Genomic DNA, 26,708 nt, shown 5'->3' on the forward strand with positions numbered 1-26,708 from the left:
CGGGCTAGGTGTGCTATGTAGGTAGTGTGCTTGGGTCCATGGAGGGGAGTCGAGATGGCTGCCACTACTGAGGCAACCTGAGAGAGTCAAGAGAGTGGCACTGAGAGTATGCTATTGGTGGAGAAACCCCTGCAGCTCTAGAGCCGATGATGGGTACAGGTGCTACCAAAGCATGCCTTCTGGAAAGGAGGAGCAACAGAGATTGCAGGGAAGAGAAAAATAAAGATGACAACAAGTAAATGTGAGAAATATGCAAGGGGAAAGAGTTTTTTAGAGGGCTTTATACAGATGAATAAATAGATTCTGGTATTGATTCTTCTGACTCATGGTTTTTATTCTCTGGATTTTCAGGACTGGAAAATACCTTGCGTGTTTGAAGGATTTCTCTAGTTTTAACGAGTTTCCCAGACTAAGACAATCCTAAAATGTCTGAAGGGTCCAAGGCTCCAGTACTGGAGGGGCTGAACATGCCTGAAATTTCTGTTTCTCTGGAGACTGCAAGACGCGCTGAGGATCCACTTGCATTGGAAGAGCCTCTCTTAACCTCTTCAAACACACATGGACTAGAGGAGCAGCCCTACATATATAAAGAATATCGCTCCACTGCTTCCAAAGCACCAGAATTAAAGGAAGGAGCCCATACTCTTATAGACACACTCTCGGTGGGCTCCTTGGTGCCATGTGAAAAAGGTCAGTAACAACAGAATTTACCAGGATTTGAAAGTTCTAGAGAGATTAGTATTTCAGTAGGCTGCATTAATGAAGTATGAATTGCTGATGCCAATGAATAAGGTATATTAAGCTGTAACAGGGTAAATTGCCTTAATAGGAGAGAGGAGGTGGTTGGGAGTTTATTGAAAATCTTCATTTTTTTGTGAACTAGTTGGCTTCTAGGAAAGTAGCAGGATATCGGGGCTGGTGCCTGAAGTCACTTGGCTATGAAATCAGGAAATGTATTTGAACCTGTACGGGCCTGTTAAGAGAGAAATCCTAGGTCGAAGGACTAGTCTGACGCTTTGAGAGTCCCTTCAGTTAGACCTTGTAAGCTTATTGTTGAGTCTGTGGGTTCCTTTTAGGAACTGGTCTGCAGTAAATAATGTTGAGTCTCTGTGGGAGTTGCAAATGACCTGACTCATTTTGAGAGAGGTTTGAGGTATTTTTGGAATCCTGTCTAAATGATTAAGTCTTTTTGCTTTCCCCAGAGATTCTTTAATATAGTCTTGTATAGACTCTGTAACTTAATTTCTAAAAATTTGCCTTAGGGAGTAAATTGTTTCTCTTGAGGAATTCCCTGTCAAGATTGACTACTTCATCTCCTAAGAGACTAAAATTTGTGAAGATCATTTTATTGTTTGGTGTTTCATCTGGCATTCTGACAGCATTCTTTAGCAACTTTTCTAAATCCTCAAATTATAAAATTAAAATGTCAACATAGACAATAAACCGGAAGACACTCTAATTTCAAATATATCAATTGGTGAAGCCTTGTTATAAACCTTTGCAAAAAAAAATGTATTATGGGTCAAGTATCAAATAAATAGTTTTGGGGCGGAGCAAAGGGTATGAAACATCTAGCCCAAGGATGGCCAACTCCGGTCTTCAAGAGCCCACACATAGGTATAGTTTCCAGACTATCCGCAATGAATATGAGTGAGATATATTTGCATACAATGGAGGCAGTGTCTGTAAATCCTATCTCATGCATATTCATTATGGACAGCCTGAAAACCAGACCTGTTTGTGGCTCTTGAGGATCAGAGATGGCCACCTCTGATCTAGCATAACTAGTAAGATGGCATTTACAGATGTTAGGCATGTTGGATATACAATCTTGGTACCATTGATTCTGTTATAGGTATAAGGTGTTCAGAGAGAAATAATTCAGAATTACATATATTTTAAAATGAGGCATTAATCTATGATTGTGGTAAGCTAGAAAATATTTTTCTAGTTCTCTGTCATAGACCTTTATAACATACCATGCTTATTGAAGGCAGAAATGTAACCAGGCATTAACAGTTGAAGCCAGCTGGCATACCCTTTTGTGTCATCTAGAAATATAATCCTGAAAGGATAAATTGCACCACACTGTTATCTATATCAAGTTTTACAATAAACTTGAGCTATGATCATTAGGGATGTGCATTTGTTTTAAACGAATTTACAAAATGCAATGAATAAGGGGCAATTTGTTTCATGTGGAGGGCCATGAATGGAATTGAGGGGCCCCCTGAAATCGAATTAATCAAATTTTATTTGTTTATTTTGTTTACATTGTCTGGTAGGGCAGAGGTCCAAAGCAAAGGCTGCAGTCTAGGCCCAAGCGCAGCGGTGGGGCCTTGGCCAAGACCCGAGCAAAGGCCTAGAACCCCCTGAAAAATTAGTTACTTGATCTGTCTGAAACATGGCCTGACCAAGTGCAGACGCCAGAGGCCAGATATTGATGCTGGGCCTCAGTCTAGGCTGGGATCTGAACCCAGGCCAATACCAAGGCCCAGCCCAGAAGCCAGATCCCAATGCCTTGGCCTAGGCCAGAGCCAGGACCCAGGCCCAGCGCTGCGGCCCGGCTTGGAGGTCAAGCCCCAACACCAGGACCTCAACATGGACCTTAAGCCCCTAGGCCCAAGCCTGATGGCTGTGTCCCGAGGCTGGGGTCTCATCCTGGACCTAGGGTCAGGCCCAGAGCCCTGGCCTCGGAAATTCTCTTATTACCTCGATCCAATTCTTTAGTCACCCAATCAAAAAAAAAAGTCAGGTTTGTCTGACATGACCTTCCCCTAGCGAATCCATATTGCCTCGGGTCCAGCAATCCTCCTGACTGTAGATAGTTCACTATCCTTTCCTTCAGCAGAGTTTCCATTAATTTTCCCACCACCTAGGTGATGCTAACTAGCCTGTAGTTTCCAGCCTCCTCTCTGCTACAACTCTTGTGGAGCGGGACCATCACCATTCTCCAGTCATTCGGCACCACTCCCTTTTCCAGAATTCTATTGACTAGATCTTGCAGCGGACCCGTCAGCACATCTGTAAGCTTCCTCAGTATCCTGGGATGAACTTCATCTGGCCCCATGGCCTTGTGCATTTTCTGATTTCCTAGCTCTTCCCATGCATTCTCTTCTGTAAATGGATTTTCATCTACCCCATTTCCACCTATGGTCTTGTCAACCAGCAAAGGTCCTTCTCCAGGGTCTTCTTTAGTGAACTGGTAGAGAATGACAGGAAAAGAGTGTACAGAATTCTCAAATGGGAAGAGATCTCCCAGCCAGGATCTCCCCCCATAGCTGATAACCCAATAGCAAAATATGGGATAGAAAAAAACACACCACTTAACACTACCTATAGGGTAGACATCCCTCCATCCAAGCCAAACCCAGAAAGGACTCAAAATATTTTAAAGAAATGTAAAAAGAACCAACAGTTCAGGGCAAACCGCACACCGTCCCACTAGCCCATCCTGGATGCGGGTCATTGGGTGTATAGCCATGGGGGGCCTCCCATAGTCAATAAACATATAAGTACTCCAGTCAAAAATGGAGAGAGAGAAAAAATAATCAAGGCACCAACTACCATAAAAATGTTTCCAATGAATGTAGGAATTGTGTTGCCGCCGCCACCACCACCACTGTTTCAAAGTATAAAGCCTTGTTCTTATGGATCATTTTAAGTTTAGCAGGGAATAGCAGCATGATCCTCCAGTTCTTCTGAGTCACTTGTGTGCACACACAGAGGAGAAAGATTTACACCTCTCTACCCCTGCCTGGGAGTAATCCTGAAATATTAAAACCTTATTACTGTCATAAAGAAGAGGCTGCATCTTATGATAAGCACGTAGTATGTCCACTTTGTGTACAAAGTTCAAAACTCAGAGGATAACATGTGGTCGGTTCTGGTTCTGGGACAGCAATCCCAACCGATGAGCCTGTTTTATCTGCAGTGGCCCATGAGCTCCAGAAAGGCCCAGTAAGGAGACAAGTCATTCTTCCAGCGCTGTTCCCAAGGTGGAATGAAGAACACCTTCAGGGATACCCACCAGCTGAAGAGTATTCCTCTGAGAACAGTTTTCTAAGTTGTCCATTTTATTAAGGAGAAAAGTGTGGCTTTTATGCAGCTTTTGTTGCTCAGCTTCTAGGTGCAGCACTATATCCTCCACATTGGAAACTCGATACTCAGCCACCTGGATGTGCTAGCCATAGTTGGTAAGCTTAGCATCTAGCCCTTCTATTTGTTGGGAAAGGGCATTAAAATGACCCTCTAAGGCCACGATCACTGCTGTCGCCACCACGGAAAGGGGAGCCTAATGGCTCCGATGTGTGAGCCACTGCATAGTCGTCTTCTCCCCAAGCACCATCTTAGAAGGTTTCTCTCTCCTTCTTAGCTGTCCATGTCAACATATTTTGGACTGGAGTGGTGAAATTGCACTCAGGAGGCAACATTCGGATGAGGAGCGGCAGCGGTAAACAGCAGCGGGGTAAAAAAAAATTTCAGAGACCCGATTGTAATGAAAAGTTGCGGGAAGGCTCCTGGAGAGCACGCCCTATACAGCCACATGCCTTCATATTATCATGTGACCCCTGTGTAGATGGGTTTAAAAAAGGTTTGGACAAGTTCCTGATGAAAAAGTCCATAAACCATTACTAAGGTAGAGTTGCAGGAATCCGGTGCTTATCCTTGGGATAAACAGCTTGAAATCTGTCTACCCTTTGGGATCCTGCCAACTGTTGGAAATAGAATACTGGGCTTGATGGACATTTGGTCTGACCATTATGGCAAGTCTTATGTTCTTGTGTTCTTTTTCACTAAGAGAAAAAGGAGGAAGACCAGAGGTAGAATTGTAAGATTAAAAGAGGAGGAGGAGCCACGTGTGGAGAAAGAGACAGATGAGGAAAAATAGAAATGTTAAATACTTTTGTTCAGCAATCACTGAAGAAAACCTTAGAGAAGGACTGCTGCTGGTTGGCCAGGATATGTATAGGAGTGGGGTAGATATACACACTCTTTTGTCAGTGGCGTAATAAATGGACAAAGGTATGGGGCCAGATAAGATACATCTTAGGACAGATGTTCTTGTCCTTTTAGGGAGCGTGGACCCCTTTCTAAATTCCAAAAATGTTGAGGACTCCTGTACGTGTGTCTAAGTTCTACATACTGTTAAATGCTTTCTCCTAGGACAAGCAGGATGGTAGTCCTCACACATGGGTGACATCTGATGGAGCCCTGTATGGAAAACTTATGCCAAAGTTTCTAGAAACGTTGGCACACTGAGCATGCCCAGCATGTCACTGTCCACGTGTCCCCGCGGGGTCCCTCTTCAGTCTCTTCTTTTCCACAGAGCTATCATCATGCGGTTGTTTAGCTTGTGTTCTTTTTATTGGAAAACGTATTTTTTTCCTGTGCCGGATCTTTCTCCATTCTCCTGGCTTTACTTACAGGGCGGCGCAGTAAGTTTTTCCCTTCTGTGCAGTTGATTCCGGGTAAGGTGTCCTTCGGGATTCACCTGTCATTGACTGCTTGCCGGCCATTTTTTCTCATGCCGTCATCTGGTTTCCGCCAATGCCCCCAATACCCTCAGACGATATTCCTCACGGATCCGTACGAGATGTGTGTCCTTTGCCTGGGGGCATCACACGACATCTGGAGGTGTCTATTTTGTGACCAGATGACCCCCAAGGCCTATTTTGCCTGCCTGGACAAGGTGGAGAATCTGTCTGGGTCCAAGAAGTCTGAACCATTGAAGCTGGCATCGGGAGCATTGATTCCGAAAGGTCAGAGATTGCCGATAGACACAGATTCCTTGGTGTCCACCCCGCCACCGGGGCTTCTGGTGGAGAGGGGGGCCAGAGATTGGCTGGCATCAGTCTCCTTTCACTCAGACGTCTAAATCATCTCCTTCCTCAGCACTGGGGGAAATCCCGGAAGCAGCGCCATCTGTCTCAGTCTTTGCATGGTACCAAGCTTGGGTTGGCACCGGCTTTTGTTGTGATGCCCCCTGAAGCGACCCTGCGGTGAGGAGGCACTGCCCTATATTGATGCCGGGGGTCCAAGGCATTCCCCACCAATTATGGTGCCGGTTACCGATCTCCCTCAGGGCTCCGAGGGAGGTTCGGTTACGCCTCCTCCTTCTGTTGTCTTCGGCCTTCAAGTAGGAATTGGAGCATAGGGTGCAATTGGCAGTTGTTTGAACTCTGAAGGGCATCGAGCTACCGGCCCCGCTGGTGCCTCCACCAATAATGAGCCTGCACCAATGATGTTGGCGCTGCTGCTGGAACCCCTCAACTTTCTTCGCGATGTCCTCCCCATGTAGCCAATGCCGGTGGTCTGGGTGCTGTCTATGTCCCACCGGCCACCATTGCCGGCTCCTTCCGGTGTGATATCCATTGCAGGTTCTGCCGATGAGGAAGGTCCTTCAAGGCTGAAGGCATCGTCGAGGACACTGGTTCTGTGTCAAGCGTTGCCTTGACTGCTCTCAGGGCCTTCGTGGGCCTCAATGCCCTTGGTGCCCAAGCTATTGGGCTGGGGAGGGCCCCGACCACGGACGCCTGTAGGTGATCTCCGTGATGACGCCCCTTACGACCCATGGGGAGATGATTCCTCTGATGACTCAGACTTCCCCTCGGACTTGTCTCCTCTGGAGGAGCGATGTTGGTCCCTACCTGAGGACTTAACATTTGCTGGGTTTGTGCGGGCCATGGCAGAAACCATTCTTTTCCAGCTTCTGACGGAAGAGGATGCCAGGCACAAGATGCTAGAGGATTCTCCAGTTTGTGGATGATCCGAAGTAGGTGGTGGCTGTTCCTGTCCATGAGATCTTCAAGGAGCTGCTCCTTAGGAATTAGAGAGCACCCCATCTCTGTGCCTCTGGTGAACAGGAAGCCTGATGCTATTTATCTGGTACAGCATGCCTTGGGGTTTGAGAAGCGTGAACCCCCATACCAGTCGGTTGTGGTGGAGTCTGCCCTAAAGAAGGCCAAGCGTTCCTGCACCCATCCCTCTGCCCCCCGGGTCAGGAGTACAGAGTGCTGGGTAGGAAGGTGTTTTAGGGCGCTATGTTAATTGCTCGTATCGCCTCCCTCCAGCTGTACATAACACAGTATTCCCAAAATCTCTGGTGGACAGGCTGAATCGAGCCTTCCGGCCCCACGAGTGGTCCCTGATCTAGGAGGTGGGAAACCGAATGCCTGCCCCAACAGCAGCAGGACACTTTTTTGGTGGTTGTCCAGCAGGGCCTTGAATGTGGCAGACATGAGGTGCACTCCACCTATGGTGTTTGACATGGCCCCCGCTACGAGGGAGCGTGAGCCAACCATCTGTATCCTTGACGCAGGTCCTCCGGTCAGAGGTTGGCTGCAGTTCTTCATGGACCATTGGCCCAAAGTTACCTCAGACCAGTGGGTTCTGTCCATTGTTCGTCGAGGGTACCAACTGAATTCTTGGGGTGTCCCTCCGGACTCTTCCCCCCCCCCCCCCTTCCCCCCGTCCTTCTTGGGGTCAGTCCTTGCATCAGGAAATACTTCTGGTAAAGCTCACCACCCTCGTGGCTGCAAGAGCCGTTGAGCCCATTCCACTGAGTCAGCAAGGGCGGGAGTTCTGCTCCAAATATTTCCTGATTCCAAGGAGAACAGGGGGACTCTGTCCTGTCCTAGACTTGAGGGCCTTGAACAGGTTTCTAAAAAGAGAAAGGTTCAAGATAGTCTCTCTAGGCGCCCTGATTCCTCTCCTTCAGGGGGGGGAGATAGGCTTTGGTGAGGTTGAGGGAGCAAAGCCAATGCCCACATCGAGATCTTCCACAGTCACAGGAAGTACCTCCTGTTTGCATTGGGCGAGTGACACTTTCAGTTCATGGTGTTGCCATTCGACCTCTGCGCCCCCCACCCCCACACCTTCACCAAGTGTCTGACAGTAGTATGGGCGTACCTCCGTCTGTTGGGCATGTAGGTACTCCCTTACCTGGACAATTGGCTCGTCAAGAGCCCAACCCAGGAGGGAGCAATGCGATCCCTGCGCTTGACCATTCAGGTGTTAGAGTCCCTGGGGTTTAATGTCAAGTACCCCAAGTCCCATCTAGACCCATCCCATCCTTTGAGCTTCATTGGCGCTCTCTTGGACACAGCTCAGGCCCGAGCGTATCTTCCACGTGATCGGACACTCATGTTGGTATCCATTGCGGAAGTGGTTTGGCGAAGCCAGCAAATCTCAGCTCACCGCATGTTGCACCTCTTGGGACACATGGCTCCATGATCTGTTACTCCCTTTGCTTGTTTGCATATGTGCAGAGCTCAGTGGGCCTTGTGGTCCCAGTGGCGGCAGGCCACCTAGGACCTCCGTGTCCACATTCGCATTGCTTCACCTCTCTGGGACTCCCTGTCTTGGGAGAGTCTGTCCAATTTGGAGCAGGGAGTACCTTTTCAACCTCCCCCTTCCTGGATTGTACTCACTACAGATGTGTCCAACCTGGGGTGGGGTGCCCATGTGGAGGGACTCTGCACTTAGGGCATATGGTCCAGATAGGAAGCTCAGTGTCATATCAACTTCCTGGAGCTCCTCGTGACTTGGCACGCACTCTGGGCGTTCTGGGATCGCCTGCTCAACAAATCTGTCCTGATCCAGACTGGCAATGTGGTGGCAATGTGGTACATCAACAAGCAGAGATCTGGGCCTGGGCTCTAACCTAGGGTATGGTTCTCTGAGCCATGTACCTAGCCAGAACGAAGAATGTGGTGGTGGTGGACAGGCTGAATCGAGCCTTCCGGCCCCACGAGTGGTCCCTGACCTAGGAGGTGGGAAATCGAATCTTCCACCTGTGAGGGACCCCGGCTGTGGAACTGTTCACTTCCCCCTGCAAGAGGAAGGTGGGTCAATTCTGCTTCCTGTACAGGGGGATGGAAAACTAGCCTCAAATACTTTTCCCCATCAATGGGGCAAGGGCCTTCTGTATGCATATCCTCTCTCCTGAAGCTTCGACAGGACAAGGGAACTATGATACTCATAGCTCCTCATTGGCTGAGGCAGATCTGGTTCCTGCTCCTGCGGGACCTCTCCCTCTGGGACCCAATTAGTCTGGAAACTTCCCCAGATCTCATCACGCAGGATTGGGGCAGGCTACGCCATCCCAGCCTCCAGGCCTTGCCCCTGATGGCCTGGATGCGGAGCGGCTAGTTCTGCAGCCCCTCGACCTCTCGGAGGATGTGTCTAAGTCCTGGTGGCTTCCAGGAAGTCTTCCACTAGAAAGTCTTATGGCCTGAAGTGGAAGAGTTTTTCCATGTGGTGTGGACACCACAGCCTGGATCTGTTCTCCTGCTCCACACCAAAGCTACTTGATTATCTTCTGCACTTTTCGGAGGCTGGCTTGAAGATTAACTCCATTAGGGTACTCCTGAGTGCTGTCTGTGCCTACTACTGGGGTGTGGATGGTTTGCCCATCTCTGTGCAACCTGTAGTGGAATGCTTTATGTGGGGTCTGCTTCAGTTGAAGCCTCCCCTGCAGCCTCCTACTGTGTCCTAGGACCTCAGTGTGGTGCTCGCTCAGCTCATGAAAGCAGCTTTTGAGCTGCTGCATTCTTGTGACCTCAAGCATCTGACCTGGAAGATCATATTTTTGGTCGTGGTCACATCAGCACGCAGGGTCGGTGAGCTTTCGGGCCTTAGTGACATATCCATCCTACACAAAGTTCTTTCATGATAGGGTGGTTCAGCATATGCACTCTAAGTTCCTGCCTAAGGTGGTGATGAATTTCCATCTTAATCAGGCTGTCGTCCTGCCCACCTCTTTTTTTCCCAAGCCTCATTCACACCAGGTCGAGCGGTACTTTGCACAGTCTGGATTGCAAGAGGGCCTTAGCCTTCTACCTGGAGCGGACAGTAGGCCATAGGCAGTCCACACAGCTCTTCATCTCGTTTGATAAGAATAGAATGGGGGTTGCGGTAACTAAGCAGACTCTGTCCAACTGGCTGGCGGATTGCATCTCCTCCTGCTATACTTAGGCGGGACTGGACCTTGGGGCCATGTCAAGGCTCGTTCGGTTCGAGCCATGGCAACTTCGGTGGCCCACTTGTGAGTGGTCCCTGTGGAGGAGATCTGCAAGGCTGCAATATGGAGTTCTTGCCAGGCCGGCGCAATAGCAGCTTTGGCCTGTTTGTCCTACAGAATCTTTCAGCTGTAGAACCCAACCCTACCTACGGCCCATTGATCAGGTTCAGGCTGTCTTCTTCTGTTATCAACAGCGCCTGAGTTGTTGTGCCCATTGGCACTTGGTTAGATGTCTGGTCTTGCTTGTGGTTAGGGAGCAGTAGCTAGGGATTCACCCATGTGAGGATTACCATCCTGCTTGTCCTAGGAGAAAGCAGTGTTGCTTACCTGTAACAGGTGTTCTCCTAGGACAACAGGATGGTAGTCCTCATGAAACCCACCCGCCACCCCGCAGAGTTTGGTTTCTCCTATGTTTGTTTTATTTTTTTCGTAATTCTGTTATAAGACTGAAGAGGGGTCCCTGCGTGGATGTGTGGATAGTGGCATGCTCCATCAGATAATATCACCGATATGTGAGTACTAACATCCTGCCGTCCTAGGAGAACACCTGTTACAGGTAAGCAACTCTGCTATTCAGAAAACTGATTAATGTAATAATATGCACTTCAGAATCATTTGTAATGTATGAAACTTAATATTAAATAAAGAATAGTTTCTAACGTAAACTAAGCTGTCCCTCCTGCCCTCATCTTATAGCCCCTTCATGAGTGCTACTCTCCACCTCTACCATGGTCCCGTCCCAATTACCTTCCCTCCAGCCATGGCCCTTTCCTGAGTGCTCTCTCCTCCTCTTTCACCCCTGCAGCTTTTCTTCTGGGTCTTCTTGCCATGACCCCTTCCTAAGGACTAACCTGCCTGCTCTCCTCGTTCCCCAAGTGCCTTCCCTCTTGCCCCCGATTCCTTCACTTCTGTCCTCTTCCTCCTGAGGCCCCCTTCCCAAGTGCTTTTTTTTTCCTGTGTTCCTTCCTCCCTCCTGCCCTTCCCTCTGTGGCCCTGTTCTGAGTGCCTCATCCTCCATGGCCCCTTCCCAACTGCTTTCCCTCCTTCCATCCTGGTATGGCCTCCTTTTGAGTGCCTTGTCTCCTGTTCTCTCTCCATTTCTCCCTTCCCTCTCCCCACAGTCCCATCCCAAGTGTTCTTTTATTTATTTATTTGGATTTATTACTTACTCTCTTGAATAGGAAAGTCACCCAGACCTGAGGTACAGCATATTAGAAAGATATCCTACAGTCAGAGGCCCATGGGTAAGGCAGCTTAAGTTTTAGTCTGAAGATGACGTCAGTAAGAACTAAACTTGATATCCATTAACAACCGAACTAAACTAGGTAAAAATGCAGAACAGGACTAAACTTGAATATGTCAACAGGCTTAAGAATACAACACGTCTCAGTTAAATCAACATAGGACTAATTGGCTAAGAATACAAACAGCTCAGCACAGCAATAAGTTTGAGGCAGCATGTTTGGTATCTTTATAAGGTGCCAAACAATTTATAACACGCCCTCCACCCTCTTAAGGTTCTCTTCATGTGCTTTCACTCCCATTCTCTGCCTCTTGCCTTCTCCTCCCTGTGACCCTTTCTCCATCTCTTCCTTGACCGCCCTCCCCAGCTCTCCACCATGGCCAGACTACTCGGTGCTATTTTTTTTCCCTGTCACTATCAGGCCAGCGGGACAGCCAGAGCATATCTAGTAGTGGCCAGAAATGCTACTTGGGATCATAACCCTGTTTGCTGCCACCTCTGGTCAGGTGGAGCAGCGGCTGCTGAAGGTGCTGGTGACAGTGCACTTCTCCTCCTCCTCCTCCTCCTCTCAGTGCAGCTTCAGGCTCTTTGGGGTGGCAATCAGCCGCACTCTTCTCCGTGCCAGCTTGGGTATCTTGAGGCTGCACGCTTCCTTTCACTAGTGTGGGATCAGGCAGCGGGAGGTAAGGTCAGCTTGCTCTGTTTCTCAGCACATGCATGTTGATTGCTCCCTTTCTGGCAGAGTCCAGGTTGGGAACCACTGTCCTAGGATCCTAAGGAAGCTTGGAGAAGTTTTGGCCAGTGCTGCTGAAGGACCTGTTCAATGGATTCTTGGAAACCAGGGTGGCTAATGGTCCTTTTTTATAAAAAATAGTAATAGAGAGGAGGCTGGAAACTACAGGCTGGTTAGCCTCACCTCGGTAGCAGGAAAGTTAATGGAGACTCTGCTGAAGCAAAGGATGGTGAATTCCCTGGTTTGCAGGATCCGAGGAAACATGATTTTACCAGAGGAAGATTGTGTCAGTGATTTGATCAATTTGTTTTTTGACTGAATACTACAGAATTAGATTAAGGGCACGTAGTAGATGTGATTTACTTGGATTTCAGTAACACATTTTGATACTGTCCTGCATAGGAGGCTCATGAATAAAATGAGCAGCCTGTCGGTGGCTTGATAAACTGTTGGTTTGATCCAATATGGAATTTCTTATGTTTATTATATAAGGATTCAGTAGGAGTAGTCCAGTGGCTGATGAGATTGTGGGCTCATGATCAGGAAGTCCTGGCAATCAGGCAATAGAAGGAAGAATCTCTGCCTTGGAATCTAGGGGAAGTCTTGTCCAAATATTTTTTTTTTCAAAAGGTAAGGTAGGAAGTCTCGAGGCGTATTGTATTTATTTAGATTTATATTCTGTCTTTCAGCCATTTCAATGCAGATTACATTCAGGTACTGTAGTTATTTCCATGTCCCTAGAGGGCTCACAATCTAAGTTTCTACCTGAAGCCCAAGGTCACAAAGAGCAGCAGTGGGATTTGAACCCTGGCTTGCTTGGTGCATAGCCCCATTGTGCTGACTACTAGGCTACACCTCCCCTGCAAATGTTTGGGACGCAGCAAATGAATGCATGAAGTCTCATGCAAGCTAATCTGGCCGTAGCCCGAGGAGGGCCATTTGAGAAGAGTAGCCTAGTTCAAATCCAACTGTTGCTCCTCATGACCTTGGGGAGGTCGCTTCACCCTCCCTTGCCTCACGTACAAACTTAAGGCATCATCCACTAAACTGTGGTATTTTTCCCTGATGGAGCAATTCTGCAGGTTTCACCAAGCCGTGGTAAACGACCCTGTTACTTGGTGAATCTCGCGGTACTTTTCCCACGAGGAAAATACCAGCGCAGCGAAAGGTCCCCATACACAACTCATGATGGCAGCCCAGGGACTGTGCTGCCACCAATGCTTAAAGGGGGCCACTTGGCCCCAAGAACATCCCCACTGCAAGTAGTAGAAACCCCGGGGGGGTATATTAAAGTGACCTAGAGAAGAGCAACCATAATGGTGGAGTGTCTGCACCAAAAGACAGGAGATGAGTACCAAAATATCCGAGAGGAGAGATATGGGGGGGGGAGATTGGGGAGAGGGGGTAATGATACAGACGTTTAAACACCTAATAAGTATTAAAAATGCACAAAAACAAACTTTTTCCAATGGAAAGGAAGCTGTAGAGCTAGGGATTATGATATAAAGCTCCAGCGGGAGTAGATCAGGAACAATGTCAGAAAATTATGTTTTCATGGAAAGAGTGGTGGATGCCTGGAATACTTTTTTGGAAGAGCTGGTGAAGACAAGAACAGTAACAGAATTCAAAAGGACGTGGGATAAACAGAGGATCCCCAGTGGCAAAAGGAAGGAAATAAAGCACTACGATAACCCCAGGCAGAGAAAATTTACCACAGGTTAACCTGCCCAAAGCAGCAGGTTACAGCCCTGAAGCCCTTGCTGGGCAGATCGGATGGGCTATTTTGGTCTTTCTCTGCTGTTATTTATTATGCTACTATAAATCCGGGCTCTGCGTGGCTCTCAGGAAGTTTGAGCCACGCGATATCCATAGTCCTATGCTCTCCTCGCTGTGAGTGGTGAGAAGCAGAGGAATGCAGGCACTGTGTGGCTCAAAGTGACTTGAGAACTACGTGGAGCCAGCCAGGAGGGAGCCTTTCAAACATGGAGGAGCAGGAAGAGAGGTAACAATGGGGAGCTGGCGTTGTTCCTTTTCTCACTGGTGGCTGCATGAAGGGGACGGCAACGCTCTTTGACCCCCCCTCCTGGCTTTTTCTCCCCTTGCATCCTGGTACCATTCCCACTGATTCAGTTACTTGGGTGAGTACAAGAGCTTCCTGCAGTGCGGTTCTGGGGTGCACGGCCCGTCAGGAGAGCTATCATATGTCCCCTATGAGGAAAGGCTAAAGAGGTAGGGCTCTTCAGCTTCGAGAAGAGATGGCCGAGGGAAGATAGAATAGAAGTCTATAAAATCATGAATGGAGTCGAATGGGTAAACGCAAATTGGTTTACTCTTTGAAAAAGTACAAAGACTAGAGGACATGCAGTGAAGTTACTAGGTGATACATTTAAGACAAATAGGAGAAAATATATATATTTTTTTTACTCAGCATATATTTAAACTCTGGAATTCGTTGCCAGTAGATGTGGTGAAAGCTGTTAGTGTAGCTGAATTTAAAAAGGTTTGGACAAGTTCCTGAAAAAAACATCCATAAACTATTAAAGTGGAGTTGCAGGAATCCATTGCTCATCCCTGGGATAAGCAACATGGAATCTATTTATTTATTTGGTTTTATATACCGAAATATATAGTTTTTCAGCCTTCACAACGGTTTACATTGGTACAAAATCTAAAAAAGAACAGACATGATACTTAAATCAAATTATACAATTTAAATACAATTTGGTCATAAAATAAAACTGAAATAAAAGGATTTAATTAGTTCATAAATTAAATCACTTAAAATAAATGAATTAAAATGAAATTAAAAATTAATTAAAATGAAAGATGTCACCTTGGTCTTCTTTTTAGTGCTTGATCTTTTCTAGTAAATGTCATCTTTTGTGGGCATTCAAGTGGACTAATGCGGTACTGTGTCAGCTAGAATAGATGCTGAATGTTACAGAAAATTTTGAACATGGAAAACTGTGGTAGATTCATTATATAGATTTGTTACTGTTGCCATCCACAACCTACCTGATTATTGTTTGAGTTCACGGCTGTTGTCCTTGAAGTTGAGTCACAACAGATTGGGAACAAATTGACCCAAACCTAGGACTGGATGCCCACACTAAGGATTTAGCTGAATGGATAATACACACACAGTGGCTTGCAAACTATTTGATCCCCTAAAAAGTCAGCAGATTGGTGTGGATTACAAATAACACTTACACAGATTGTTCCAGACTGTTTATTGCAAACCAGTATGCTCTTAAAGTAAATTTTCAAAGTTGCAATTCATTATTTCTCTGCTTTTTTTTGTAAAATAAAATTAAAAACTGAAAAATGCTGCTTGCATAAGTATTCAACCCCTTCAGGCTAGCACTTGCTAGAGCCACTTTTTGCTGCAATAACATCTCTGTCTATTGGGGTAGTTTTCTACCAGTTTTGCACACTGGGAGTGATTTTTGCCCATTTTTCCTGGCAGATTTGGTCCAGGTTGATCGGATGATGCTTATGGTCTGTGGTTTTCAAATACTGCCACAGATTCTCGATTGAATTGAGATCTGCACTTTGACTTGGCCATTGTAGAACATTCACATTTTTGTTCAACCGCTCCTGTATTGCTTTGGTCTTGTGCCTGGGATAATGATCCTGCTGAAATGTGAACTTTCTCCCGAGTTAGATTTTTAGCAGACTGAAGCAGGTTGTCTTACAGTATCTTCCCTGTATGTTGCTCCATCCTTCAATTTTAACAAGATGTCCACTCCCCGCTGAGGAAAAACATCCCCACAACATGATGCTGCCGCCCCCATACTTTACTGTTGGGATGGTGTTTGCTGAGGAATGGGCAGTGTTAGGTTGGTGCCACTCATAGGGTTTTCAATTTTGGCCAAAAAGCCCCATTTTTGACTCATCTGACCACAAAACCTTATCGCACATTTTAGCTGGATCACTCAGATATATTTTTTCTTAAGTAATGTCTTCTTTCTAGCCACCTTCCCATGCAGGCCAGTTGAATGCAGAGCTCTTGATATGGTTGACTGGTGCACCTCCACTCCAGTCTCTGCCACTGAACTCCGTAGCTCCTTCAAAGTGATTGTTGGCCTTTCTGTGGCTTCACTAACAAGTCTCCTTCTTGCTCTGACCTTGAATTTTTAGGGACAGCCTTGTCTAGGCAGTGTCTGGGGTGGTATGATGCAGCTTCCATTTCCTCACAGTTGATTTCAGCAGTGCTCATTGGGATATCCAAGCACTTAGATATTATTTTGTAGCCTTTTCCTATCTTGTGCATCTCTATAACTTTATCTTTCATTTCCTTAGAATGCTCTTTGGTCTTCAATTTCACAGCTTTCCATCAGATTCACAGTCTGACCAATGATACTGGAATTAGGGGGGGGTGTCTTTTATCCAGAAAAGCTGACCTTTAATGATTCGCATGTAGAAGCCAGTTGTAAGGCAATATCTTTCATCTCTGTAAACATGGAGCTTCCTCAGCACATGGGATTGAATACTTATGCAAGCCGCATTTTTCAGTTTATTTTTACAAAAGCAGAGAAATAATGAATTGTGACTTTGAGAATTTACTTTAAGCACATTCTGGTTTCAATAAACTTACTGTTTGGAACAATCTGTGTAAGTGTCATTTGTAATCCACACATCTGACTTTTTAGGGGGTTGAATACTTTTGCACTCCACTGTATGCTCATATTAATAAGTTTACTATACTTACATGTGCCAGACTCTTTTGCAATTCACAATTAGTGGATAGAAGACTTTTTATAAAGGCTGTTTTATTGTGAGTTCTCTTTCAAGTTCTAAGAATGTTCTGCATGATTGAACTCCTGTTATTTCATGTTGGTCATATCTTAATTGAACCAGATAAATAAATACCTGTCTTTTTTTTAATTCCCTGAGACGATGTGCCAGGGAAACGTTTGCTTACTGCTTCACTAGTTCCTAGGCTCAGCCCTGCTCCTGCTCCTCCTGCTTTGACGTTCTGTTGAGTGTCTGTCAGTATTTGAATTTCCTCTTCCACCTAACCTGTTGTTTTTCTAAGGGCCTTGCCAAGCCACCTCCTCACAATAGCCCTTCTCATACTGCTCTGTGCTTACTCCCTTTCATGCATCCAGCTCAGTCTCTTTGACGTTATTTCATCATCAGATCACTTTATTTTCAGCTCTTTGTGGTTACCCCCTGTAATTGCAATCTTTTTTTATTCAGTGTAAACAGCAGTGCATGCAGCTGTAGCCCAGTGTGACTCAGAATTTTACAGTGCAATAATCAACATACACTGCAGTGACTCTAAACATTCTAAATGTAACCATATTGATCTCGCTGATTTATGAGGTGGGGCGCAGTGTCTTGACTTATTTAGGATTCATCTGGACATGATGATTGAAAACTTTCTGAGGGATTTTGCCGCTGCTGCTGCCTTGCTTTCTCTTGGGCATCCTCTAAGTTTAAAGTGTTCTGCCTGCAAATTTAGAGGCACATTTCCTCAGACCATTATACAGCTGAGGAATGGAGATACATACATTTGTAGGGTGCTGTTGTCATGGAAACCAGAGATTAGGCAGCAGTTCAGGATTGTACTAATTATCGGGCCGATACAGTAAAAGTCGCAGGAGAGCCGGCGAGTGCCCGCTCTCCCGACGCGCGCACAGGCCAGTGTCCTGGGGCACTCAACATGCAGTTAAGTTCTGGAATTTGCTGCCAGAGGATGTGGTTAGTGCAGTTAGTTTAGCTGGGTTTAAAAAAGGTTTGGATAAATTCTTGGAGGAAAAGTCAAGTTGACTTAAGGAATAGCCACTGCTATTACTGGCATCAGTAGCATAGGATCTACTTAGTGTTTGGGTACTTGCCAGGTACTTGTAGCCTGGATTGGCCACTGTTGGAAGCAGGATGCCGGGCTTGATGGACCCTTAAGAACATAAGAAATTGCCATGCTGGGTCAGACCAAGGGTCCATCAAGCCCAGCATCCTGTTTCCAACAGAGGCCAAAACCAGGCCATAAGAACCTGGCAATTACCCAAACACTAAGAAGATCCCATGCTACTGATGCAATTAATAGCAATGGCTATTCCCTAAGTAAAATTGATTAATAGCCATTAATGGACTTCTCATCCAAGAACTTATCCAAACCTTTTTTGAACCCAGCTACACTAACTGCACTAACCACATCCTCTGGCAACAAATTCCAGAGCTTTATTATGCGTTGAGTGAAAAAGAATTTTCTCCGATTAGTCTTAAATGTGCTACTTGCTAACTTCATGGAATGCCCCCTAGTCCTTCTATTATTCGAAAGTGAAAATAACCGAGTCACATCTACTCGTTCAAGACCTCTCATGATCTTAAAGACCTCTATCATATCCCCCCTCAGCCGTCTCTTCTCCAAGCTGAACAGCCCTAACCTCTTCAGCCTTTCCTCATAGGGAAGCTGTTCCATCCCCTTTATCATTTTGGTTGCCCTTCTCTGTACCTTCTCCATCGCAACTATATCTTTTTTGAGATGCGGCGACCAGAATTGTACACTGGATCAGACCCTTGGTCTGATCCAGTATGGCAATTTCTTATATTCTTATGATTCAGTATCGGCCCGTATGCAAATTAGGGCCTGCGGTAAAAAGAGGCAGCGGGTTTGACAGCCGACGCTCAATTTTACCGGCGTCGGTTCTCTAACCCGCTGACAGCCACGGGTTCGGAAAATGGAAGCCGGCAAAATTGAGTGTCCGTCTTCCGGGCCACGGGTAATAGCGCATTTTCCACGCGCTATTACCCCTTACTGTATAAGGGATAAAAATAGCACGTCAAAAACGTGCGGCCAAACGGGGGCTAACATTGCGCTCAGCCCAAGCGCACTTTACTGCATCGGCCCATAGGAAACTTTATTCATTTTGTCTGAACATGCCCTAAGATAACCATTGCTGCAGAAATTAAAGTTGTGTTCGTTTTAAGGAACGAGAAAGCCAGCAAATAGAACCTACACATAACTGGCACAACCAGCTGCACCCCCACAAGAGTTATCAGTTCCATTTCTGGGTATAATGTGGTGCGGGCCGCCAGACCTGACTTTCTACCAGCAGAGGTGACATCTACATGGTCTCCATGCGCGCCAGAAAGGAAGTGAAAAAAATTCTCTGAAACAGGAAAGCTAAAATCCAAAGAAGAGAAAAGAAAGACAGTGTGACAAGAGAGAGCAGGTTCTCGCCACATCGGGAGCAATAAATCCTCTGAATACATATGCAGTGTATGATTCTTTTGCATGCAAAAACAAACCATAATCAAACTACAGACTCTTTACAAATAGTTTTAACATTCTGCTTTTCCATGCACCCAGAAAGGCATTCCACCTACTGTGGCCTGATTTTCAAAAGCATTATATGCTTAAAATTGGGTTTTACATGCGTAAATGCACTTGACAGGTCTAAGTGGGCTTTTGAAAATTGTACAGTACAGGCCATTGAGTTGTCAATAGGGTTTAACATGCATAAGTGCACTTTAAGCAAATAAGTGGGCTTTTGAAAATTGCTACAATAATACATTTACATGCATAACACCTCTGAAAATTCACCACAGTTTTTACCGTATTTTCCGGTGTAAGAGTTACACTGGTGTGTTAGTCACATCCCTCCATAAAGAGCAATGGGCCTGAAAAAGTTTGTAATAAGATGCACCTGTTTGTCCTCCGTGAAGAGAGAGCGGCTGCGTATGCTAATGACTGCTGTGCCGCACTGGTGGATCTCGCATAGTAGGCCAGTGCCGGAAGTGTGTCTGAGTGGCTTTTGGCTGGCGGTATGGAGGGGCCACGGATGCGCTGATGGTAGGGGAGCGAGCAAGAGAGAACAAAAGCAGCAGCTAAGTTGCACCAGTGTATAAGCGGTACCAACAAAATTTTAAAAATAGCAAATTATACACAGGAATTTTAGGATTTGCCTCAGTTACTTCCTCTAGAAATAAAAATCACATCACCTGCAAATAAACATACTTTTCCTCTTGAGTGACAAAATATTTCTATAATCTTTCTATTTTTTATTTAATAGATAAACGCACTAATGATAATGGCAGAAGATGGCAGCCCTGCAGTGTAACTCTAAAGGCTGAATTCTTGAGATTGTAATTAATTAAATAAGGCAATAGCTGGAGGCCCTATCTAAAATACATTTAACTGCATCAAACTATTTCCTTCTAACCCAATTTTTCTAAGTACCCAGAATAGATGCTGCCTTGCCACCATGCTGAAAGCTTTTTCAGCATCCATATTCCGTATTGCCGTCATCATTAGGGAGTTATCCTTAGCTGAATGTATTATAGAAATTAAGTATCTTGTATTTACTACTGAATGCCTCCCCACAACAGATCCAACTTAATCTTTAAGAATTATTTGAGGAATGTAACTTCTTGATCTATCTGCCAAAACTTTAGACTTTCTAAGTGCAATTGGCCGTATAAACACAGGGTTTCACCATCTCTGCCTTCTTTAGGTGTTTGTCATAAGAGCTGAGTTTTGAGTTTCTGTAATGCATCACTGAATATTCTTAACAGTGGGGAGGAGATTTTAACCATTAATTTCTAAAATTCTGCTCCTTATCCATCTATCCCAGGAGCTTTTTTCAGCTTCAGATTTTTATTCACATTTTATATTTCTACTAGCGAAATGGACAATTTTAAAAAACTTTTTCACTTCCTCATTCACCAGCGTAGTTGGCTCCAAGTCAGAAAAAATATTCTCCCTGTTGAATTCTAGCACTATTGGAATTGGTTTATTATTTTTGGCAATAATCCTTAAATAGCTTTGATCTCTTCCCTTTAAGTAACTCTTTTTGCTCAAGACTTCATTGCCAGATCATCTTGCTCCTGCCAGTAGTCTGGTCTATTTCTATATAAGTGGAATTTGTGTCTAGGTCTCATTAAGGATGAGACTGCCTTGATTTGTGCTAAATGATTATATGTGGATTTGAGTAATTCATATGCAATATTTTTATATTGGGTATGACACATTCTGTTTAGAATTTTATATAGCTTATTGCGCAATTCCATTTCACTTCCAGCTTTTTCTTCCTTTGAGCATTAGGATATAATGTCTCCTCTAATTACCACCTTACAGGCTGATTCTGTAAAGTCTGAGGGGAAAACGGGTGCTCAGTGTTAAGCGCCCGCTCTCCCAACGCATGCCCAACCACCTCTCCTGCGTGCGTGATCCTGTATTTAAATGAGGGGTTGTGCTAAAAAGGCAGCGCTAGGGACAATAGTGCGTCCCTAGTGCCTCCCTAGCAGTGGAAACCCAGGAGAGGTGGCTGTCAGCGGGTTCGGAAAACCAACATTGTTTTAGGAGTGTCTGTTTTCCGAACCCGCTGACAGCCATGGGTTAGGAAAATGGACGCCGATAAAACTGAGTGTCCATTTTCCTAACCTGACCGGCCAGTGCATTTTTTTAAATTTAAAAAATACATTTTTTTTAAACATTTGTGGTTCCTCTGACTTAATATTGCTAGGATATTAATTTGAGGGTGTACAGAAAAGCAATATTTTCTGTTTTTCTGTACACTTTTTCTGAGCATAAAATGTGCAAATTGGCTGCCCATTTTTTTTTTCAGTATCCCGGGTGAATAACTAATAGTCTCATCAACATGCATTTGCATATGATGAGCACTATTACTTTTGGGGGGGACGTGCTAAATCCCTTACTGTATAAGGTGTAGTGGACGCACGCCGAAAATTTGAATCCAACTGCGGGTGAAACAGTACCGGCCTGTTGCCTCCCAGACAACAGATTTTCTGTCTCTTGATATTGTTTGTACAGTAATCCTCCCATCTATCTTGTAAACATTTTACAAATTCCATGTCCTTGTGCAATTATAGAGGGAATTTTCAGGTCTGCATTCTTTTGGTACTAAATTAAACCAAACTGAGATGTAATCTGAGATGCATGCTACCCCATTTTTTATCTTGTTAATTATATAACTCCTTTTCTCCGACAAGAGAAATTCTATTTTGAAAAACAAAATTACTGACCATCTGGATAGACACACTTAATGGGGCAGAGCCAACATGAATTTTGCAACTCTGTTAGATTTTTCAGAGGACGTTGTTAAACGTGAATAAGGATGAGTCAGCTGACAATAGTGGATCGATCTGTATCTTTAGAAGGCGTCTGACAAAGTCCCTCATAAGAAGCGTATCAGGCAATGAAAAAGTAATGGAATAGGTGACAATATCCTATTGTGGGTTGGTAACAGGCTAAAAGATAGGAAACAGAGTAGGGCTGAGCAGTCGTTTATCTCAATTGGGAAAGTTAAATAGCGGAATGCCCCAGAGATCTGTACTGTGTGCAGTTCTGGTAATCTCATCTCAGTTAAAGATACAGTGGAACTATAAAAGGTACAGAGATGGGTGATCAAAATGAGAGGATGTAACAAACAGCTCCCTTATGAGGATAGGCTAAACAGGTTAGGGCTCTTCAACCTGGAAAACAGACTGCTGAGAGGAAATGTGTTAGAGATCTATAAAATCTTGGGTGGAATGGGTAAATGGGGTACAGTTTTACCCTTTCCAATAGGACTATGGGGCACTATATGAAGCTATTAAGTAACACATTTAAAGCAAATCTGAGAGAATATTTTTTCACTCAGCACACAAAACTGTGGAATCTGTTTCTAGTGTATGTGATGAAAGCAGTTATCATAGCTGAGACTAAAAAGGGTTTGGACAAGTTCCTGGAGAAAAAGTCCATAAACCATTATTAGTCATGTAGACTTGGGGAAAACCACGACTTTATCACTATTTATGAGTAAGGATTTTAGTATTCTGCTGGGTGTGATAGTATGCTGCTAGTGCTGTGACCCCAGGAGGAGCGGGGCTGGACCTAGATAAGGCTGGCTGGAGCAAGACAGCAACAGGATATCTTTTGCCTGTACTGGCCACCTTCCCCTCATGTTGAATACTCAGGTGCTGGTGGCTGTCAGCAGAGACACACAGAGACACACACTGGAGAACTTGAAGGAGCCCACAAGAGCAGGGCAGGACTGCTGTAGAGACAGTATTCAGGAAGGTGCTTACTAAAAGAAAAACAAGACCAGGAAACACAGCACCAAACTAGAACCATGCAGAGTAACAGTAGCAAACTAGGACAAAAGAAAGGCATACAAGAAACAAACTAAGAAAAAACAAGACACAGAATCCATAACCTGACAGTGGGCTCAACATAAGGCCATAAATTTAGGTCTGAAGATCAGAGTTAGAGAGCATAAGACTTGAGACAATTGTCAGAGTGAAGGCTAGGATCATTACAGGACCAAGTACTAGCACTGAGCATGAGGTGAGGCTCGCTGCCAGCAGAACCTCCAAACCACAGAGCCTGGAGGACTAGGCAGCTAGTACACATGGCCCACTGAGGGCCTCTGCCGGTAGGAAGCAAGAACTGCCCATAGATCCCCGCTCTCATGTACTTATGACCTGGATTGATCACTGTTGGAGATAAGATGCTGGGTTTGATGGATCTTTAGTCTGACCCAGTAGGACACTTTTTTTGCTCTTAATCCAATCTGAACTTTAATCTGTTGGTTTTGATATAAATGTGAAGTATTTCATCCATCTTGATCCACTGCTTCCTATCCCATTACTGTAATTTCCTGAGACCCCTCATGGGATAGGAAGCAGTGTCCTGCTATGGAGTGGGAACTAGTAAAATGGTGGGAGGAGGATAGGACTAAATGGTCAATTTTCCAAATGGAGAAAGGTCATTAGTGGAGTACCCCAGGGATCAATACTGGGACCTGTGCTGTTTAACATACTCATAAATGATCTGGAAAAGAGAAGAACAAGTGAGGGGGATCAGATTTGCAGATGACACAAAATTATTCAACGTTGTTTAAGCAGCAGTAGATTGTGAGGAACTGCTGAAGGACCTTGTGAGGCTGGGGAATGGCAGATGAAATTTTATATGGAAAAGTGCAAAATGATGCACAGAGGGAAAAATATTCCCAACCTCAGGCAGGGCCAAATTTAAGATTTTAGCACCCATGGGCAGGACCATAGGGTGAGGTCAGGGTCCCCATCCCCATCCAAGGAGCTTGGATAGCAGGGATTTCACCACCAGCGATTGCAAAGCAGGGGAGGATTATTTTGCCAGAATGCAATAAAGTAAGTGGGAGAAGGCTCCTTTTAGTCTTGGGTATTTGGTGTCCTAAGCAGTTGCCTATGTTGCTTGTGCCTAAATTTGGGTCTAACTTATCGGTATGCGGTGCTGGGAGTCACCACTCAGGAAAAGGATTTTGGAATTTTTGTGGACAATACATTGAAATCCTCAGCTCAATATGCGGCGGCAGTCAAAAAAAGCAAACAATGTTAGGAATGATCCGAAAAGGAATGAAGAATAAAACAGAAAATATCATAATCCCTCTGTATTGCGCCAGGGTGTGATCACACCTTGAGTATTACGTGCAGCTCTGGTCACCCCATCTCAAAAAGACAGCGGAACTAGGAAAGGTGCAGAAGAGGGCGGTAAAAGGGAATGGAATGGCTCCCCTAGGATGAGAGGCTACCCAGGTTAGGGCTGTTCACCTTGGGGGAAAAAGATGGCTAAGATGGGACATGATAGAAGTTTATAAAATCCTGAGTGGAGTCGAACGTGTAGATAAAGGAGTCGCTCCATGAAACTAAGAGCAAGCAGATTCAGACAAATCGTAGAAAGTATTTTTTATTCAGCACACAATCGGACTTTGGAATCTATTGCCAGAGGACACGGTCTAGGCGACTGCCATAGAGAAGTTTAAAAGAGGTTTGGAACAACTTGCCTTCCACCAACTGTGAATTGTAAACTAAGTGAAAGAGACTGGGGGGAGAGGGGTTATGATGCTTATAGAGAGGGGGAGGAATCCTGTCGAATTGTTTGGGTTAAGTTTTGTTCTTGTAATGGTGTTAAATGACTCAAATTATAAACAAAAGACTGGAAAAAAAATAACAGGTTTGGATAAGTTTCTGGCGGAAGAGTTCATTAAATATTATTAGCCATAGAAACTAAAGAAAGTTACTGCTATCCTAAGAAGCGAGTAACGGGAAATGGGATCCCTTGAAGTAGACCTGCCAGGTACCCGTGATGTGAAATGGCCACTGCCAGAGGCAGGATGCTGGGTTCAGTGGACCTTGGTCTGACCCAGCATGGCACTTGTTATTAATAAAATGATACTCATCCCTTTTATAATACACTCTGCTGTCTAACCTTCATTAGATCTAACACAAAATTATTGTCCGCGGTCATCACCCCTCAGTATTCCTACACCGGTCGTACTGAAATTTAATATTGCTGAAACGTGTCTTGTAAGGACTTGATGTTACAAAGAGCAGTTTTTTCTTCCGAGCGCCTACTAGTAAGATGCACCTATCCTTCATATCCAAATAGCAATTTTCTACTTGAAGTATATTTTTATGTACCGATTTAGTTAATCTTCTTTTCATTCTTGTTTAGGAAGTATAAAAAAAAACACCAACCTAACCATTTCCTTTTAAGCTTAATGTGTTCCTCATTTTCCAAGTATGTTTCTTGTAAGAGTGCAATGTGTGTGTCATTTCTGTTAAGCAGTAATAAAATCTTTTTCCTCTTTCTGGGAGAATGAATACCAGAGGCATTGGGAATACAAATGCTTATTTATGCCCATCATTGAAAGATTACAACATTGTATGTATGTATGTGTTTATTAATAATTTGTGTACCGCCTCCCCGATTTTGGGAGAGCATCTGAAGTGGTGTCCAAAATGATGTAATAAAAACAGTATACAATTACGGTTACAATAAAAATATGTAATTACAAACAAAATAAACAGAAATCAGCTGAGACAAACAGGTAAATTAGAAAACTACCTCTCCCAGGGAAAATAATGTGGGCCAGTTAATTTGGAACTGGATATGCACAATAGACATCTTCTGAGCCCTTCCTGGGCATGAAATGTTTCTCTTTCTCTTCTGGGAGATAAGGACCCCACCTATCTTCAGGAACAAAAAGAAACCCAAATCAAACATTTATCAGTAAACAACTGTACATCGTTAACGCCTTAGGCAGTCCCTGAGGTGGACCCTGCAGGGGGTGAGGTCGGATATGGAAAGGGGAGAATCCAAGAGCCAGGACAGGGCTGTCCTCCCCTCCCCGCCCCCCTCCCCTCTTGAGATGTAAAATAAGAATGAATGTACTTAAAGATCCAGTCTTCCTTACTAATACCTACAGCAAACACTGACAGTTGCAGAAACAAAAAAAGTATTTTAATATTGCTGGGTCTATCTCTCAGTACCACAGATCCCATGAATGGAAGATTCCAAGAAGAAATTACTGGATATATGCGTGTATAAGTTGATCTCATGTAGAAGTCAACGGTATTTTTTTGGGGCCCCAAAATCAAGATTTATCTGTCACCTGTGGATAAGTCGAGGGTAAAAACTCCCCCATGGCTGCCCCTTCTGTCCTTGGTGGTCCAATGGGAGGGGGGCCAGGAGCAATCAGATTTTTTTTTTCCTGAAAATGTTGTTTAAAATACCCCATAAGCAGCCCCAACAAACTTCATTAAATATAAATCACCCTGAAGACTCACCCAAAGTCCCTGGTGGTTTGAAGGGTTGGGGCTGTTTTATACGTGTGTATAAGTTGAGCCAGCTTTTTTGGGCTTATTTGCTGGCATAAATTTCTCCATTTGTACATGAGTATATACGTATACAGGTTATTGGTGCCAATTATTAAATA

The 26,708-nt window shown here is 44.8% G+C and overlaps 1 protein-coding gene across 3 annotated transcripts in view; it reads left to right on the forward strand.

The window, feature by feature from the left end:
- Positions 1 to 26,708, forward strand: part of PLEKHG3 (pleckstrin homology and RhoGEF domain containing G3) — a 192,660-nt gene that overhangs the window by 48,727 nt on the left and 117,225 nt on the right. For all 3 annotated transcript variants that reach the window (XM_029598500.1, XM_029598501.1, XM_029598506.1), the window contains exon 3: positions 352 to 690. In XM_029598500.1, the coding sequence (XP_029454360.1) occupies positions 426 to 690 (265 nt within the window). In that variant the 5' untranslated portion in view covers positions 352 to 425. The remainder of the gene's footprint in view (positions 1 to 351; positions 691 to 26,708) is intronic.

This window comes from Rhinatrema bivittatum, chromosome 4, assembly GCF_901001135.1.
Source record: "Rhinatrema bivittatum chromosome 4, aRhiBiv1.1, whole genome shotgun sequence".
In the NCBI taxonomy this organism is placed as follows: domain Eukaryota; kingdom Metazoa; phylum Chordata; class Amphibia; order Gymnophiona; family Rhinatrematidae; genus Rhinatrema; species Rhinatrema bivittatum.